The sequence below is a fragment of the Myotis daubentonii genome, chromosome 3 (assembly GCF_963259705.1).
Source record: "Myotis daubentonii chromosome 3, mMyoDau2.1, whole genome shotgun sequence".
NCBI lineage: Eukaryota > Metazoa > Chordata > Mammalia > Chiroptera > Vespertilionidae > Myotis > Myotis daubentonii.
The window spans coordinates 71,775,303-71,790,874 of NC_081842.1; the positions used below are offsets into that span (position 1 = coordinate 71,775,303).

A 15,572-nucleotide genomic window follows, 5' to 3' on the forward strand; every position below is an offset into this window, starting at 1 on the left:
AAACTTAAGTACTGTAGAAGGAATATAAATATTAGTTGAAGTTGCCCTTCCTTCTTTGGCCCTCATAGTCATGTTAATCATAAGTAAAGTAACCACTACTAATTACTTTGTAATCATGTGGAAACTTTTAACTCATTTTGAAAAATAATACTGAAAGGAAAATTGGAAACTACTCCTAATATTTGTTGTAAAGTATTGCCGGGGATCTTTCCCTGCATCTAGAAAGGGTCAGGAATCTGGAGAAGGGTTGCGAATAAATTAATAAAGAGAATAGACATGAAATATAAATTTGGAAGGCATTTTGGGGGAGCCAGGAAAGCTTAGCTTTAGTTACTAAGTTCTCCGAATCTCCGCAACCAGGGCTTTTTATTTCCACACTAGAGGCCTGGCGCATGAAATACATGCATGGGTATGATCCCTAGGCCTGGCGTGATATCAAGGCCATCTTCCCTGGCTGCCGGCAGTCGGTCCCGCCCACCACTGCCACCCACCCCTGGCTCCCCATTCGCCATCAGGCAATCAGAGCCTGCAGGCTGTGGGGAAGGTTGGCTGGCAGGCCCTGATCAGGCAATCGGGGCATGTGGGCTGGGGGCAGCTCCTACATTGTGCATGTGCTCCCTGGTGGTCAGTGCACATCATAATGACCAGTCATTCTGCCGTTCGGTCCATTTGCATATTACCCTTTCATTATATAGGATTTTGCCCTATAGCAAAACAGATACCCATTAAAATACCAACGACATATTTCACAGACCTAGAACGAACTCTCCAAAAATTCATCTGGAATAAAAAAAGACCCCGAATAGCTGCAGCGATCCTGAAAAAGAACAATGTAGGTGGGATCTCAGTAACAAATATCAAGCTGTATTACAAAGCCACTGTTCTCAAAACTGCCTAGTATTGGCACAAGAACAGACATATAGATCAATGGAATAGAATAGAGAGCCCAGAAATCAACCCGAACCAATATGCTCAATTAATATTTGACAAAGGAGGCAAGAACGTACAATGGAGTCAAGACAGTCTCTTCAATAAATGGTGCTGGGAAAATTGGACAGATACATGCAAAAAAATGAAACTAGACCACCAACTTACACCATACACAAAAATAAACTCAAAATGGATAAAGGACTTAAATGTAAGACAGGAAACCATAAAAATATTAGAGGAATCCAAAGGCAACACAATATCAGACATATGCCGAAGCAATATCTTCACTGATACATCTCCTAGGGCATTGGAAACTAAAGAGAAAATAAATAAGTGGGACTACATCAAAATAAAAAGCTTCTGCACAGCAAAACAACAAGAAAGCCCACTGTATGGGAGAACATATTTGCCAATGATATCACCAATAAGGGTTTAATCGCCAACATTTATAGGGAACTCATACAACTTAACAAAAGGAAGATAAACAGTCCAATCAAAAAATGGGCAAAGGACCTAAATAGACCCTTCTCAAAAGAGGACATTCAGAAAGCCAAGAGACATATGAAAACATGCTCCAAGTCACTAATCATCCGAGAGATGCAAATCAAAACAACAATGAGGTACCATCTCACACCAGTCAGAATGGCTATCATCAACAAATCAAAAAACGACAAGTGCTGGAGAGGATGCGGAGAAAAAGGAACACTCATGCACTGCTGGTGGGAATGCAGACTGGTGCAGCCACTATGGAAGACAGTATGGAGTTCCCTCAAAAAGTTAAAAATGGAACTCTCATTTGACCCATTGATCCCACTGCTAGGAATATATCCCAAGAAACCAGAAACACCAATCAGAAAGGATATATACATCCCTATGTTCATAGCAGCACAATTTACCATAGCTAAGATTTGGAAACAACCTAAGTGCCCATCAATGGATGAATGGATTAGGAAACTGTGGTACATCTACACAATGCAATACTATGCTGCTGTAAAAAAGAAGGAACTCTTGCCTTTTGCAACAGCATGGATGGAACTGGAGAGCATTATGCTAAGTGAAATAAGCCAGTCAGTGAAAGATAAATACCACATGATCTCATTTATGGATAATAAAGACCATTATAAACTGATGAACAAAAATAGATACAGAGGCAGAGCAGCATTAAACAGATTGTCAAACTTCAGCAGGAAGGCTGGGGAGAGTGTGTGTGTGTCGGGGGGGGGGGGGGGGGCGGTAAGAGATCAACCGAAGGTCTTGTATGCATGCATATAAGCATAACCAATGGACACAAGACACTGGGGCGTAGGGGAGGCTGGGGGAAGGTCTAGGGGGAAAAAATGGGAGACAAATGTACTACTCTTTGTAATATTTTAAGTAATAAAAAAAGTTAAAATAATAAAGCATATATACAATTTTGACTGCAAAAAACACACAACAGATATACATATCAAAGGTAAAGTTTGATCAAGTTGGGGGAACTGCCTTCTACTGTTCAGCTGTTTGGCTAGCAGCAGGTAATAACAAGTAGATTTTCAGGTTTGGGGAAATGCCCTCAGCTGTCTGGCAGCAGGCAATAATATGTATCTTCAGCCCTGCTGAAGCCTCAAGGTTCACCAACATTTTGATGAACTTCTTGCATTTATGACCTGCTGGAATTAGCTCCCAGCAAAGTATTTTCTTTAAAAATGTCTGTCAGGTTCAGTTTTTATAATTGGATTGCTTTGTGCACTAAAGTCTAAGGAATTGACATTTAATGAAGACTTTATATTGCACAGGTTTTAGAATTACTTCTTGCCTTCTGTTCAGTGACTCAGCTGCGCCATGTGCTCACTCAGATGATATTTGAACAATCTTCATCTGGCAACACTGTTCTGGGAAGCCGTTCTAAATGTGCAGAACCTACTGTAGCTCTACTTCGTTGGTCAAGCCAACCCTTGGATGGATCAGAAAACTGTTCTATTTTAGCATTGGAGCTGTTTAAGGAAATATTTGAGGTAATATTTGACTTCCATTTTTATGATTCTCAGTGAACAGTTGTTTTAAAAAATGTTCATAATAAATTTAAAGTTGTTCATATATTTTAGGAAAACTTTTCCATTACTAGGCTCCCTAACATTCAGCTACTGAATTTCTTTTCTCTGGCAAAATCACAAATATTAGTGTTTTCTCTTTTATATATATACTGAATAGCTTATATATACTCCTTTCAGTATAATAAGTAAAGGTTTATGGTTTGTATGTTTGACTATTTTTTGAAATATTCACATTCTGTCTGTCTCAGTAGATACTGTCTGCTCTCTTTATTAGCCTTTTGAGTTGATAAACAGAGGAACATTGGATTGAGTCAGTGAAGTAGCATGGAGCATGCCAGGCATGTCTAGACACTTAGGATACAGACAAAAGTCCTTCTATAGAGTCCATTATATTCTAGCAGATTCTACTACCAGGGTTATTTTGTATTCTTCCCTATTCTCCCTGTTTGTACCCATTCTGCCTACCCTCATTCTCTTCCTAGAATGTTTCTCCTTCCCTTACTAGATCCTATGCACAAACAAATACGTATGAATGATTAGGAATTATGCACAAGTTGTTTTTTCTGTTTTATATTGGTCTTGCCTGTTAATCAGTTTTAGTATTTAAAGAGCCCTTTGAGATTCTTGATGGGAATTATTTGTGGTTGTAAAGCATTAAAACTAGTGTCTATTTAATTATTGTAATTACATTTAGCAAGTTCAGGATATTTGTTTTTAGTACACTTTATAATAATTTTAAATCACAAGTATAATCTATTTAGAAATTGTTTACAGTTGATAAACCCAAAACCTTTTTGTTCCATTTGAAGAAAAGATCATCATAGTCTCGATACTGGATAAAGGGTAGATTTTAAATAGACACAGGTCAATGAACTATTAAGTAAAAAATTTAGAGAGAATATTGTAGCTCTGTGATGACTATTTCTGCATTCTGTATTCCATCTTTTGTTTTGTTTTTAATCGGTGGTGGTGGTTATATTCCAGGATGTCATAGATAGTGCTAACAGTTCCTTAGCTGACCGTTTTGTGACCCTTCTGCTGCCTACAGTCCTTGATCAGCTTCAGTTCACAGATCAAAATCTAGATGAGGCCTTAATAAGAAAAAAATGTGAAAGGATGATCAAAGCCACTGAAGTTTTATTAAATATCCTTTACTATTATAAATATGGAAACTAAATAACCACTCACTTTTTCTCCCAGCATTGTATTTACTGCATTTTTGTCTTTGGTTATAATTTTGTGACTTCTCATGCTTGTATCTATTCACAATTATTGAACTGAAGTTTAAATATAGAACTAATTCTCAATGAATAATTTCTACAAAAAGTTATTCAGACATTTTTTCCTTATTTTTGTGCAAAACTTTTAATCTAAAGAACATTTTCAAAAATGATATTTTTATCATAATTTAAGATTAGGATTTATATTCTAAAATAACTGCCCTTTCACTTCTGATGCTAATAGTTGCCTCTGGATGACTTATGGTGCCATCTTTCGTGGAATGTATCAGAAGAAATAAATGTTGATAAAGGTGTCATTGTTTTAGCTCAGTAAATTTTAGCTGTGTTTTAAAAATTAAAGCATAAATGTTTTTAATAAAGGTGACATCACACTTGATTATAAAACAGACAAATGTTATCAAGACAAATTAATTCATTAAAAAAAAAAAAAAAGACCTTGAGTAAAATTAGTATCACTGCTTAACTTCTATATACTGGTTTTCTTAGGTCTTTCTTTGTTAGCTTTTGTTTTTTTTAGATCAGCTGATTCTAACCCTCCAAAAAAGTCCAAATCTCAATTTTTAAAAAATTTAATAATGCTTTTAAAAAAATTATCAGCGAGAAACCACTATATTTGAACCAAATCTCTTGCATTTGCCTAGTTAGGTTTTTTTTTTGTATCTCAAAGCAAGAAGAATTTGCTCAACTTTGTCCTGCCCTAGAACAAACACCACATCTCTTTCCACTCCTCTCTGAGCTGCTGCTGCTTAATTCCCTTCTTCCTTTATAGCAGTGTCTCTCAATGTGGGCTGTTTATTAGAATCAGTAGGAGGACATTTTAAAAATACTGACACCGGAATCTTATTTTCAGAGATTCTAATTTAACGAGTGATGTGAAACCCTAGTGGGGAGGAGTGTTTATGATTATTTGTTTAAACTACTTAGGTGATTCTGACATACAGCCAGAATTGAAAACCATTGCTATAGAGATAAATGATTACTTTGCTTGACCTTACAGATATCCATAATATATTCAGTCCTTCTCTTATTGATTGGTACCTATTTATTTATTTATTTGTTTGTTTATTTATGAGAGAGAGAGAAACATCAATTTGTTGTTCCACTTATTTATGCATTCATTGGTTGATTCTTGTATGTGCCCTGATCAGGGTTCAAACCCACAACCTTCGCATATCAGGACAGTGCTCTAACCCACTGAGCTACCAGGTCAGAGGAAAACTTGACTCTTTTCAATGATAAATCCTATATAATAAAAGCCTAATATGCTAAGTGTCCAACCGTTTGTTCGACCAGTTGCTCTGATGTGCACTGACCACCAGGGTGCAGACGCTCCGACCAGTAGATAAGCTTGCTGCCGGGGTCCAGCCAATCGGACCTGGGCAAGACGGGCCAGACATGCCCTGGAGCCCTCCTGCACTCCCCCGGCCCTGATCGTGCACCCGTGGGGTCCCTCGGGCTGACCTCTGCCCTCTTGCAATTCGGGACCCCTCTGGTACGTTGGAGAGCCAGTTTTGGCCCAATCCCCGCAGGCCAGGCCGAGGGGCCCCATGCACCGGGCCTCTAGTATTCAAAATAACTTAAAATATACGAGTATGAGAAAATAACTTCCTTTAGTTCAGTAAGTGTTTATTGAACCATTGTGATGCCTGCTGGCAAAAGACTCCCATCTACTAGAGGAACATTCTTTCGGTTTCACCTTTGAGTCTGAAACTTTTGGTGTCAGTCTCATCACTAACCTGTCACTTAAATGCTCTGAGCTCTAGTTTTCTCATCTGTCATTGAGCTAATGTAACAGTACACCAGATTTCGGTGAGATAATTTGCATGAAATCATCCTCAGTGCTGTAAAGTGCTATACAAATATAAGGCTTTTTGAGAAATTTTTTGTGTGCCTTAACAAAACTTACCTCTATGTGGAGATGACACTCTAAAAGTGAATGTTGCAAAAATTCTGACTACTGTCAAATGTACCACTCTGATAGAACAACAGTTTACATATGGCAAGATTGATCTGGGGTTTGGAACAAAGGTCGCTGATTCTGAATTGGGGTAAGTATATGAAATTCAAATTGTGAAATGGTACAGCCATACTTAATAAAAATAAAAAGATGTAGTGATTCTCATCCCTTTTGGAAGCATATCCTTGGGGTATGTTCTATTTACTCAAGATGTAGTGGAGAATTAAAAATTTTCATAATGATTTTTTAGAAAATCTGTTTAATCCATAGATCACCTGCTTCTGAAGAAGGATATTAACATTTGGTTTATTTTTCATTGTTTTGGTTTGTTTCGTCATGTTTTAATTTATTGTGATTATCTAAGGGTCTTTTATACTGCTGAACACTTCTGGAGGTCTTTTTAACATTGCCTTAGTAACTGTTTTTATGTCCATGTAGTTCTATATATTTAAATGCAAAAGCATGACAAAACAGGTGTAGCTTTTATCATGAGCAAATTAGTCACTGCTGTAAGTTTTCTAATAACAAAGACAACTCTTCTACCTTAGCATGTTAAGATTTCTGGTTAAAAGTGGCATAGTAATGGGATTACTTTATCCCCCTCCTCCCACATGAATTAAGTCCATCTCACAAGCATTTATTGAGGACCAGCTAAGTGTTAGACACTATGATTTGTTCCAATTTTCATAAATATAATTGTCAGAATTACATTCTTCAATAACAAGGATTATCTTTTTACTTTTTTTGTACTCCCGTTTGGGCACAGTTTAGTATAATTCATTCAGTAAATTTAGGTATTACACCGTTGCCCTCTGTTGTTGACATTCCAGTGGCAAAGCTAAGAATTAAATGGGTCATGTTACCAATGCTGCTAGTAATTTGAAGCAGAAAGTTGAGGCATGGTGGTATTTGAGAATAGAAAAAAAAAATTCCGTCAGAACTATTAATGCTGATTTATTCTCTTTGGGTCTTGAGTTTAAAGGATGTTGGTGTCTATGATATTTTTACTTTTCAGTAATATTTTACTTCTCAAAAGAAACAATACTGTATCTTTTGAGATTTAAAAACAAAGGTGTTGGTTTTCATTTTCTTTAAAATTATGTACAGAAATAAACTCTAAGGAAATTTTTAGTTAACTAATTTAAATATACCTTTTTTTTTTTTAAGCAAACTTGCTGCTGATGTAATTTTGAAAACTCTTGATTTAATGAACAGACTTAAACATTTAGTTCCTGGTATGGAAGTAAGCTTCTACAAAATCCTTCAGGTGAGTTTATATTCTTCAAATAATTGTAGTTATTCATATGTAAATGCTTCCTAATATATGTTTTTGTTTTAAAATTCTTAATATTTTAGATTATTTTCTTAGAATTGACATCAGAATAAAGCTTAAAGTTGTTAATTGTTTTAAGTAGCTATAATATTCTTACTACACAGTTATGTTACATTTTTGCAGAAACTGAATGTAAGTGCTCCTGGTTCTAATGTACAGAATATTCATGATAGTGACAGTTTTTAAGCCTTTTTCTTTTTTGTGTCCTACTTCAGTTTTCTTCATTTATTTTGTTGACGTTATGGTGATGAGGGGAGTGGTATTTGTTTGAGGGTTTATTTTTAGTTTGAGTTGATGAGATAGGATATTAAGGAGGTAGGGAGACATTTGGAAGAAAAGGGCTTAATTATGAATGATAAGATTAGAGAGGCTGTGCAGAAAATAGCTAACTCACAAATGTAAATGATAGTAGCTGAATAAGAGCTCTAGATGTTTACCTTGGTATCCACAAAACCTGCTTTATAATAGATATTTAACAACAATGTGAGCATTAAGTTACTATAATAAGTTAACAAAGATGGTTCTCATGTCTCTATAGACAGGGCAGAAGCCAAAACTGAAACCTTAGGCTGGGGCCACTTGTACACTGTAAGAGCATAATGCTTAAGAGACAGGGTACTTGTATACTTTAAGAGCATAATGCCTAAGAGACAGGGTTTAGTTATTGACTCCACTAATTATTAGTCACTGCAGACTTGAGCCAGTTATTTTGCCTCTCTGGGCTCCAGGTTCCTGACTACAAAATGCAAATAATGATCCCCCTCCATGAGAGCAATTATGGTAGGTTACCATGGGGATTACAAAGATAAAGTCCAGCTCTTATCATGGTTCTGTGGCATTAGATTATATTTGAATACCTATAAGACACTCAACATTGTACTAGTAAAATGTTGATCGTTATAAAGGATTCATGTTCTAATGTTTTTCTCAAACTGATTTTATGTCAGTTCTTAGGAGATTTTTTTCATAATAGATGATTTGGGGCTTACAGTATTAATATAAAATATTTACTGACATGAAGGACTTATACTTTAACTATAATTGTTTTAGTGACTAAGTTAAAAAATTGTATTGAGTTCATTTGAATTTTACTTTAACTTTTAAATTTAATTTGCAAATGATTAGCCAGTTTTTCTTTTAAATGGTAGCTAGAAAAAGAAAATAATTTAAAATATTAGTCAGTTGTAGTCAGATGTTAAATTCCTCAAAATATTTAAGACATGATTTTCATAGGCACAGTCAAAAACACTCAAAATCTTTGCCAGATTTTTAAAGCTAATGTTAGTATTGATTGCTAAGACAATTATAACAAGGTAAAAACTAATAAATATATTCAAACATTAGACAGAAACACTTTTGACTTCGCCTAATACTATTTTATGATTTACTCTGTTTATTCACCTTACTCTAAAAGACCTGACATTATTTATTCTTTTTGCCTCTTGTTTTCTGGTTTCTGATTTGCTTAGGATCCACGCCTGATAACTCCCTTGGCTTTTGCTTTAACATCAGATAATAGAGAACAAGTCCAGTCTGGATTGGGAATATTATTGGAAGCTGCTCCACTGCCAGATTTTCCTGCTTTAGTGTGAGTTGTCATCATTTGCAGTATATCTCTTGTAGTGCTGGAATATCCTGCTGTGTTTCTTTAATAGGCCTCAATACAGCCAGGTTAGAAAATTAGTGAACTGAAGACTTCATTGTAACAGTAATGTTTCAAGTAATTAAAATTTGATTCCAACTGAAAAGACCAGGTATATGTATACTCAGGGAAAACCTAGATCCAGATGGTTAAATATGTTATGCAGCTCCTGTCTCTCACCACTTCTTTTTAATGTAGTAGCCTCGGACTAAGCTTACATCCTACCAGTTTAGTTCCTCCCTTCAAAAAGCTTTTCCTTCTCAACTGTTTAAGTAAGTCTAAGCATCACTGTCATTGACCAAATCCGGGTCATTTGCCAAGGAGGGCACCTTGGCAAATGCCAAGGATTTAGATATGAGAACTACATGAACTGGAGGTTGGGAGTTAGGGAATGTGGGAGGTTGGAGGTAGGGGGTGAGAGGATTCCCAAAGAAAAGTTCTGTGCTTTTATCAGAAAGTGGAATCGATAATGGCCAGGCAGAATTATCCACTATACTCATTAATTTCAAACATTAAGAGAATATTTACAATTAGGTTTGAAAAACAAACAAAATGTCTAGTAGGGTTATACTTCAAAAAGTTGAGGTGCTTTGTATAAATGTATTTGCAAAAGAAGTTTGAATAAACTGAAGCAGTGGTAAGTAGGTAAGACATTTATACATGCGAGATGTCGGCAAACTAACCAGCAGACAGGAGCCTGTTTTTGTAAATAAAGTGTTACTGGAATAGGACCATATCCACTCATTTTCATACTGTCTGTATTGTCTGTCTATAATATATTCATGATATGACATCAGGATTGGGAAGTTCTAACAAAGACTATATAGACCAGGAGCGAGGAACCTTTTTTCTCCCAAGGGCCATTTGATTTTTATAACATCATTCGAGGGACATACAAAATTATCAACATAAAATTAGCCTACTACACTTAATTAGCTCACCCCTAATGCCTTAGGGGACCTTATATGGCCTGTAGGCCAGATGTTTCCCACTCCTGGATAGACCCTCAAGCCTAAAATACACTGCCTTGTCCTTTAAGAAAAAATTTGCTAACCTCTGCTATTTCTATTAACTGACTTAGCAAACTCATTTTTCAGAAGTAATTTAAATAGTCATATATTCAGAGAGGAAGAACTACAGAAAACAAGACCTAGAGATTACTTACTCAAAATTCCCTTATTTTTTTAATCCTCGCCCAAAGAATGAAGATATTTTTTCCATTGATTTTTAGAAAGAGTGGAAGGGATGGGGAAGGAGGAGGAGGGGGAGGAGGAGAAGGAGGGGGGGGGGAGAGAGAGAGAGAGAGAGAGAGAGAGAGAGAGAAACATTGATATATTAGAGATACATCTGTTGGTTACTTTCTGCTCTTGCCCTGACCAGGGCCAGGTATTGAACCTGCAATCCTTCGGTCCATGAGCCAACACTCTAACCATTCAGTAACTGGCCATGGCAGAAGTCCCTTAACTTTAAAAAATATATGTGTGTGTGTGTGTGTGTGTGTAATTTTTTTTTTTTTAATTGATTTCAGGGAGAGGGAGAGAGAGATACATCAATGATGAGAGAGTTATCAATCTGCTGCCTCCTGCATGCCCCCTAGTGGGAATAGAGTTCGCAACTCGGGCTTCTGACCTGACCCCTAGTTCATGGGTCGACCCTCAACCTTTAAACTACACTGGCCAAGCTCCCTTCATTTTATAATAAATATTTTTTAAGAAACAAATGGACAAATAGGGAGCTTCTCAAGTCACAAGATAGAAATGGTGGTAGCCTGCTTGCTTCAGCTGTGGTAATCTGATATGAAGCAAAACCCCCACACTTCAGAATGGAAAGTTTCAGCATCACTGCAAGTGGGAGTTCATCTTCTGTATCTGTATATGTCGCCTTCCCACCATTTCACTGTCTTGGCTGTCCTTGTCTTACTTGTGTTGTATCATTTTCTCTTTGGAGACTTTCAGGTGTCCATTTATATTTATTTATACCTTTGTTTACATTGCCTTAGACCAGTGATGGCGAACCTTTTGAGCTCGGCGTGTCAGCATTTTGAAAAACCCTAACTTAACTCTGGTACCGTGTCACATATAGAAATTTTTTGATATTTGCAACCATAGTAAAACAAAGACTTATATTTTTGATATTTATTTTATATATTTAAATGCCATTTAACAAAGAAAAATCAACCAAAAAAATGAGTTCACGTGTCAGGTTCACCATCACTGCCTTAGACAGTTTAATAAGGTGAAATTATATGATGGATGGATGGGTGGGTGGGTGTGTAGGTAGGTTTTTTTGGTGTGTGTAAATTTTATTTAAATATTTAACAGACATCTGGTAAGGGCCAGCTATGTGGCAGGTTCTCTCCTAGGCATTTTGGACATTGCAGTGAATTAGACAGAGGGCCTTCTGTCATGATGTTTACATGCTAGTTGGGAGACAAGTAAGTTTTATAATGTGCAGATCATTATGAGTAGAGGGACCTCTATGAGGAAGAGAATTTAAAATGAGACCTGATGATAAGGAGGAACCAACACTATGCAGATCTGGTGGGACAAGTGTTCTACATAAAGCAGCAGCTTATAAAGGCTCTGAGACAGGAATAAGACAGGATAAATAGAAGGGGTGGAATGTAAGTCAAGTTTGTGAGAACATATACTGAGGGAGAAAGGGAAAGGGTGAAGACCATAGGTAAAGGCCAGGTGATGTTACCATACCAATGGTAATGATGTTCTCACCACTATCAATAATGTTGTACTTAATTTTTACAAATAAATTCACACTCACCAACTAGTTCTAGTGCCTCCAAACCAGACGTAGAGTAGTTTTATGAAGGGTTGTAAGTAGGAAAGAGTTTCCTCTAACAAATTTAGATATTTCCCAAAATCCCACTTCATCATAGATTCCAAGATTATTTCAAAAATATTTGAAGACATATTCCCAAAAAGACCTATTCTAAAAGATTCCCCAATTCTGTACTAACTCTGTCTTTTGCTCTATTTTTATGTAATTATTTCTTACTCTTTTTGGTTCTCATTCAGACTTGGAGAAAGTATAGCAGCAAACAATGCCTATAGACAACAGGAAACAGAACATATGCCCAGAAGAATGCCTTTGCAATCATTAAATCACAGTTTTCCAACATCAGTAAAATGTTCAACTCCTCCAGTTTTGAAAGATAAAATTCCTGGATTGAACATTGAGGACTTAATAGAGAAACTTCAGTCTGGAGTGGTGGTGAGTGATAAACAGCATTATAAATGGGATTCTGCTTGCTACATATCAATGAATATCAGCCCCGATTATAACAACTTTAGATGCAGATTTGATTGATGAAACTGTTTAATATAAAAAGTATCAATATTCTGGAAATTTTGGAAATAAGAAAAAATCAGCCATAAGAATCCTATATTTTAACACAGCTGTCATATATCCCTACTGTTTCCCAGCCAGCCCACCCTTCCCACATCCTCAGATTAAGAAATATGTTTTAAATTCCCACAAGCATTCTAAATTTTACCCAGATATTCTTAGGCAATAGCCAGGTTAGTGAAATGTTTAGTGAATTGCCTGATATAACATTCTTTTTTTTTTACTTGTTACTTATTAAGTTTTAATGATTCCGTTTTTTAGTAGGCTTTTTTTTTTTTATTTTGTCAGATGTTAAAATTTTCTGATTTTTGATTCAATTGTATTAAAATTTAGGTAAAGGATCAGATTAATGACGTGAGACTATCTGACATAATAGATGTATATGAGATGAAACTGTCTACATTAGCTGTGAGTACAATCTTATTTTAACTACGTGTAACAATTAAGCTTTAATGGATGTATTCCAGTAAATGATGAAGATCAATGCAATTTTTTTTTATAGTCCAAAGACAGCAGGCTACAAGATCTCTTGGAAGCAAAAGCTCTAGCCCTTGCACAGGCTGATAGACTGATTGCTCAATATCGCTGTCAAAGAACTCAAGCTGAGACAGAGGTGTGTATAATATAAAGACTCATCAGATGAGTAGAAAAGTAAATGAAGTAAAACATGTACAAAATATTAGTTATATCTTTGTTGCTCTGATTGAAATAAATTGTCCTTAGCATTTCACATAACTATTCTGTCTTGAAACCCTTTTACCTTTAATTTTGATTACACCAGTATCTTCTGATTTTCTTTCTAATTAATGGATGTATTTTTAAAAAATCCTCACCCAAGGTTATTTTACCATTGCTCTTTAGAGAGAATGGGAGAGAGGGACAGGGAGAGAGAGAGGAAATGCGAGAGAGAGAGAAAGAAAACATCAATGTGTGAGAGACATCTTGATTGGTTGCCTCCTGCACATGTGGCCAACCGGGGGCCAGGATCAAACCTGCAACTCAGGTACATAACCTCAACTGGGAATAGAACCTGCAACCCTTCAGTGTGAGGACCAACACTCTAACCACTGAGCCATATTATAGGCCTAGGCTGGATATTTCTTTTTTTATTATTACTTTTTAATTACAGTTGACATACAATATTATATTAGTTTCAAACGTACAACATAGTAATTAGACATTTATATACCCTACAAGATGGGTAACCTGATGAGTCTAGTACCCATCTAATACCATACATAGTTATGATATTATTAACTACTAGAGGCCCGGTGCATGAAATTTGTGAACTCAGGGGTTCCTCAGCCCAGCCTGCACCCTCTCGCAGTCCAGGAGCCCTCAGGGGATGTCTGACTGTCATGGAGGTGGGAAAGGTTCCTGCCACCACCACTCCGCTCACCAGCCATGAGCCCAGCTTCTGGCACACTGACTGACTACCAGGGGGCAGCTCCTGCACTGAGCAAGTGCCCCCTGGTGGTCAGTGTGCATTATAGCGACCCGTCATTTTGTATATTAGCCTTTTATTATATAGGACTAGAGGCCTGTGCCCTCTCGCAGTCTGGGACCCCTCGGGAGATAACGACCTGCTGGCTTAGGCCTGCTCCCGGGTGGCAGAGGGCAGGCCCAATCCCTAGGTGCAGCCCCTGGTCGGGCTCAGAGCAGGACCGATTGGGGAGTTGGGGCGCCGCCCCCTGTCATGCACAGAGCAGGGGGGATCGGGAGGTTGTGATGCCACCCTCAGTCACGCTCAGGGTAGGGCTGATTGGGGGATTGGGGCACCGCCCCCTGTCACACTCAAGGCAGGGTCGATGGGGAGGTTGCGGCGCAACCCCTGTCACGCACAGAGCAGGGCCCATCAGGGGGTTGGGGAGCTCCCCCCTGTCACACACAGAGCAGGGCCCATCAGGGGGTTGGGGAGCTCCCCCCGTCACGCACAGAGTAGGGCCGATAGGGGAGTTGTGGCACCGTCCCCCGTCACACTCAGGGCAGGGCGGATCAGCGGGTTGGGGCACTGCCCTCTATCACCCACAGAGCAGGGCCAATCGGGGTTGGGGCGCCGCCACTGTCACACTCAGGGCAGGGCTGATGGGGAGATTATGGCTCTACCCCGTCACACACAGAGCAGGGCCCGTGGGGGGGGGGGGTGTTGGGGCACCGCCCTCTATCACCCACAGAGCAGGGCCGATCAGGGGGTTGGGGCGCCGCCACTCTCACACTCAGGGCAGGGCCAATGGGGAGGTTATGGCTCTAACCTGTCACGCACAGAGCACGGCCCGTGGGGGGGGGGGGGGGCGGGGGGTTCGGGTGCCGCACCCTGTCACACAGAGCAGGGCCGATCAGGGTGTTTGGGCGCTGCCCCCTGTCACGCTGATCCCAGTGCCGGGAGGCCTCGCAGCTCCGCTGATCCCGGTGCCGGGAGGCTTCGCGGCTCCACTGATCCCAGTGCCGGGAGGCCTCGCGGCTCCGCTGATCCCGGTGCTGGGAGGCATATTACCCTTTTACTATATAGAATAGAGGCCTGGTGCATGGGTGGGGCTGGCTGGTTTGCCCTGAAGGGTGTCCTGGATCAGGGTAGGGGTCCCCACTGGGGTGCCTGGCCAGCCTGGGTGAGGGGCTGAGGTCTGTTTTCAGGCTGTCGGGTGACTGAAGCTCCCAACCGCTCCTTTTTTTCTTTTTTATTCTGGGCCAGCTTTAGCTCTGGCTCCAGCTCTGCGGCCTCTGCTGCTGGGAAAGTGGAAACCCTCAGGCCCAGACTTGTTTGTGTTCTACAATCGAAACTCTGTATCAACTCCAGCTCTGAGATTCCGGCTCGCTGAAAGCAGGTTTCTGGAGGTTTTTTTTAGCTTCTATATGTTACTATGTTTCAAACTGCCCGCTCAGCGGCCTGCAGCAGCAGACGGGGAACGTTGGAGTCCGCCGTCACTGAGGCAAGCAAGCCTCATGTTCTGTTTAAGCTGCCTGGCTGCCGGTCGCCATCTTGGCTGTCAGTTAATTTGCATATCTTGCTGATTAGCCAATGGGTAGGGTAGCAGTCGTACGCCAATTACCATGTTTCTCTTTTATTAGTGTAGAT

The 15,572-nt window shown here is 39.0% G+C and overlaps 1 protein-coding gene across 1 annotated transcript in view; it reads left to right on the forward strand.

Annotated features, from left to right (window-relative positions):
- The window catches only part of CIP2A (cellular inhibitor of PP2A), a 47,266-nt gene that overhangs the window by 18,112 nt on the left and 13,582 nt on the right, over nt 1-15,572 (forward strand). Inside the window, exons 9-16 of the mRNA XM_059687900.1 lie at nt 2,706-2,924; nt 3,948-4,107; nt 6,111-6,252; nt 7,329-7,428; nt 8,964-9,082; nt 12,169-12,364; nt 12,833-12,907; nt 13,002-13,112. Coding sequence (XP_059543883.1) covers nt 2,706-2,924; nt 3,948-4,107; nt 6,111-6,252; nt 7,329-7,428; nt 8,964-9,082; nt 12,169-12,364; nt 12,833-12,907; nt 13,002-13,112 — 1,122 coding nt within the window. The remainder of the gene's footprint in view (nt 1-2,705; nt 2,925-3,947; nt 4,108-6,110; nt 6,253-7,328; nt 7,429-8,963; nt 9,083-12,168; nt 12,365-12,832; nt 12,908-13,001; nt 13,113-15,572) is intronic.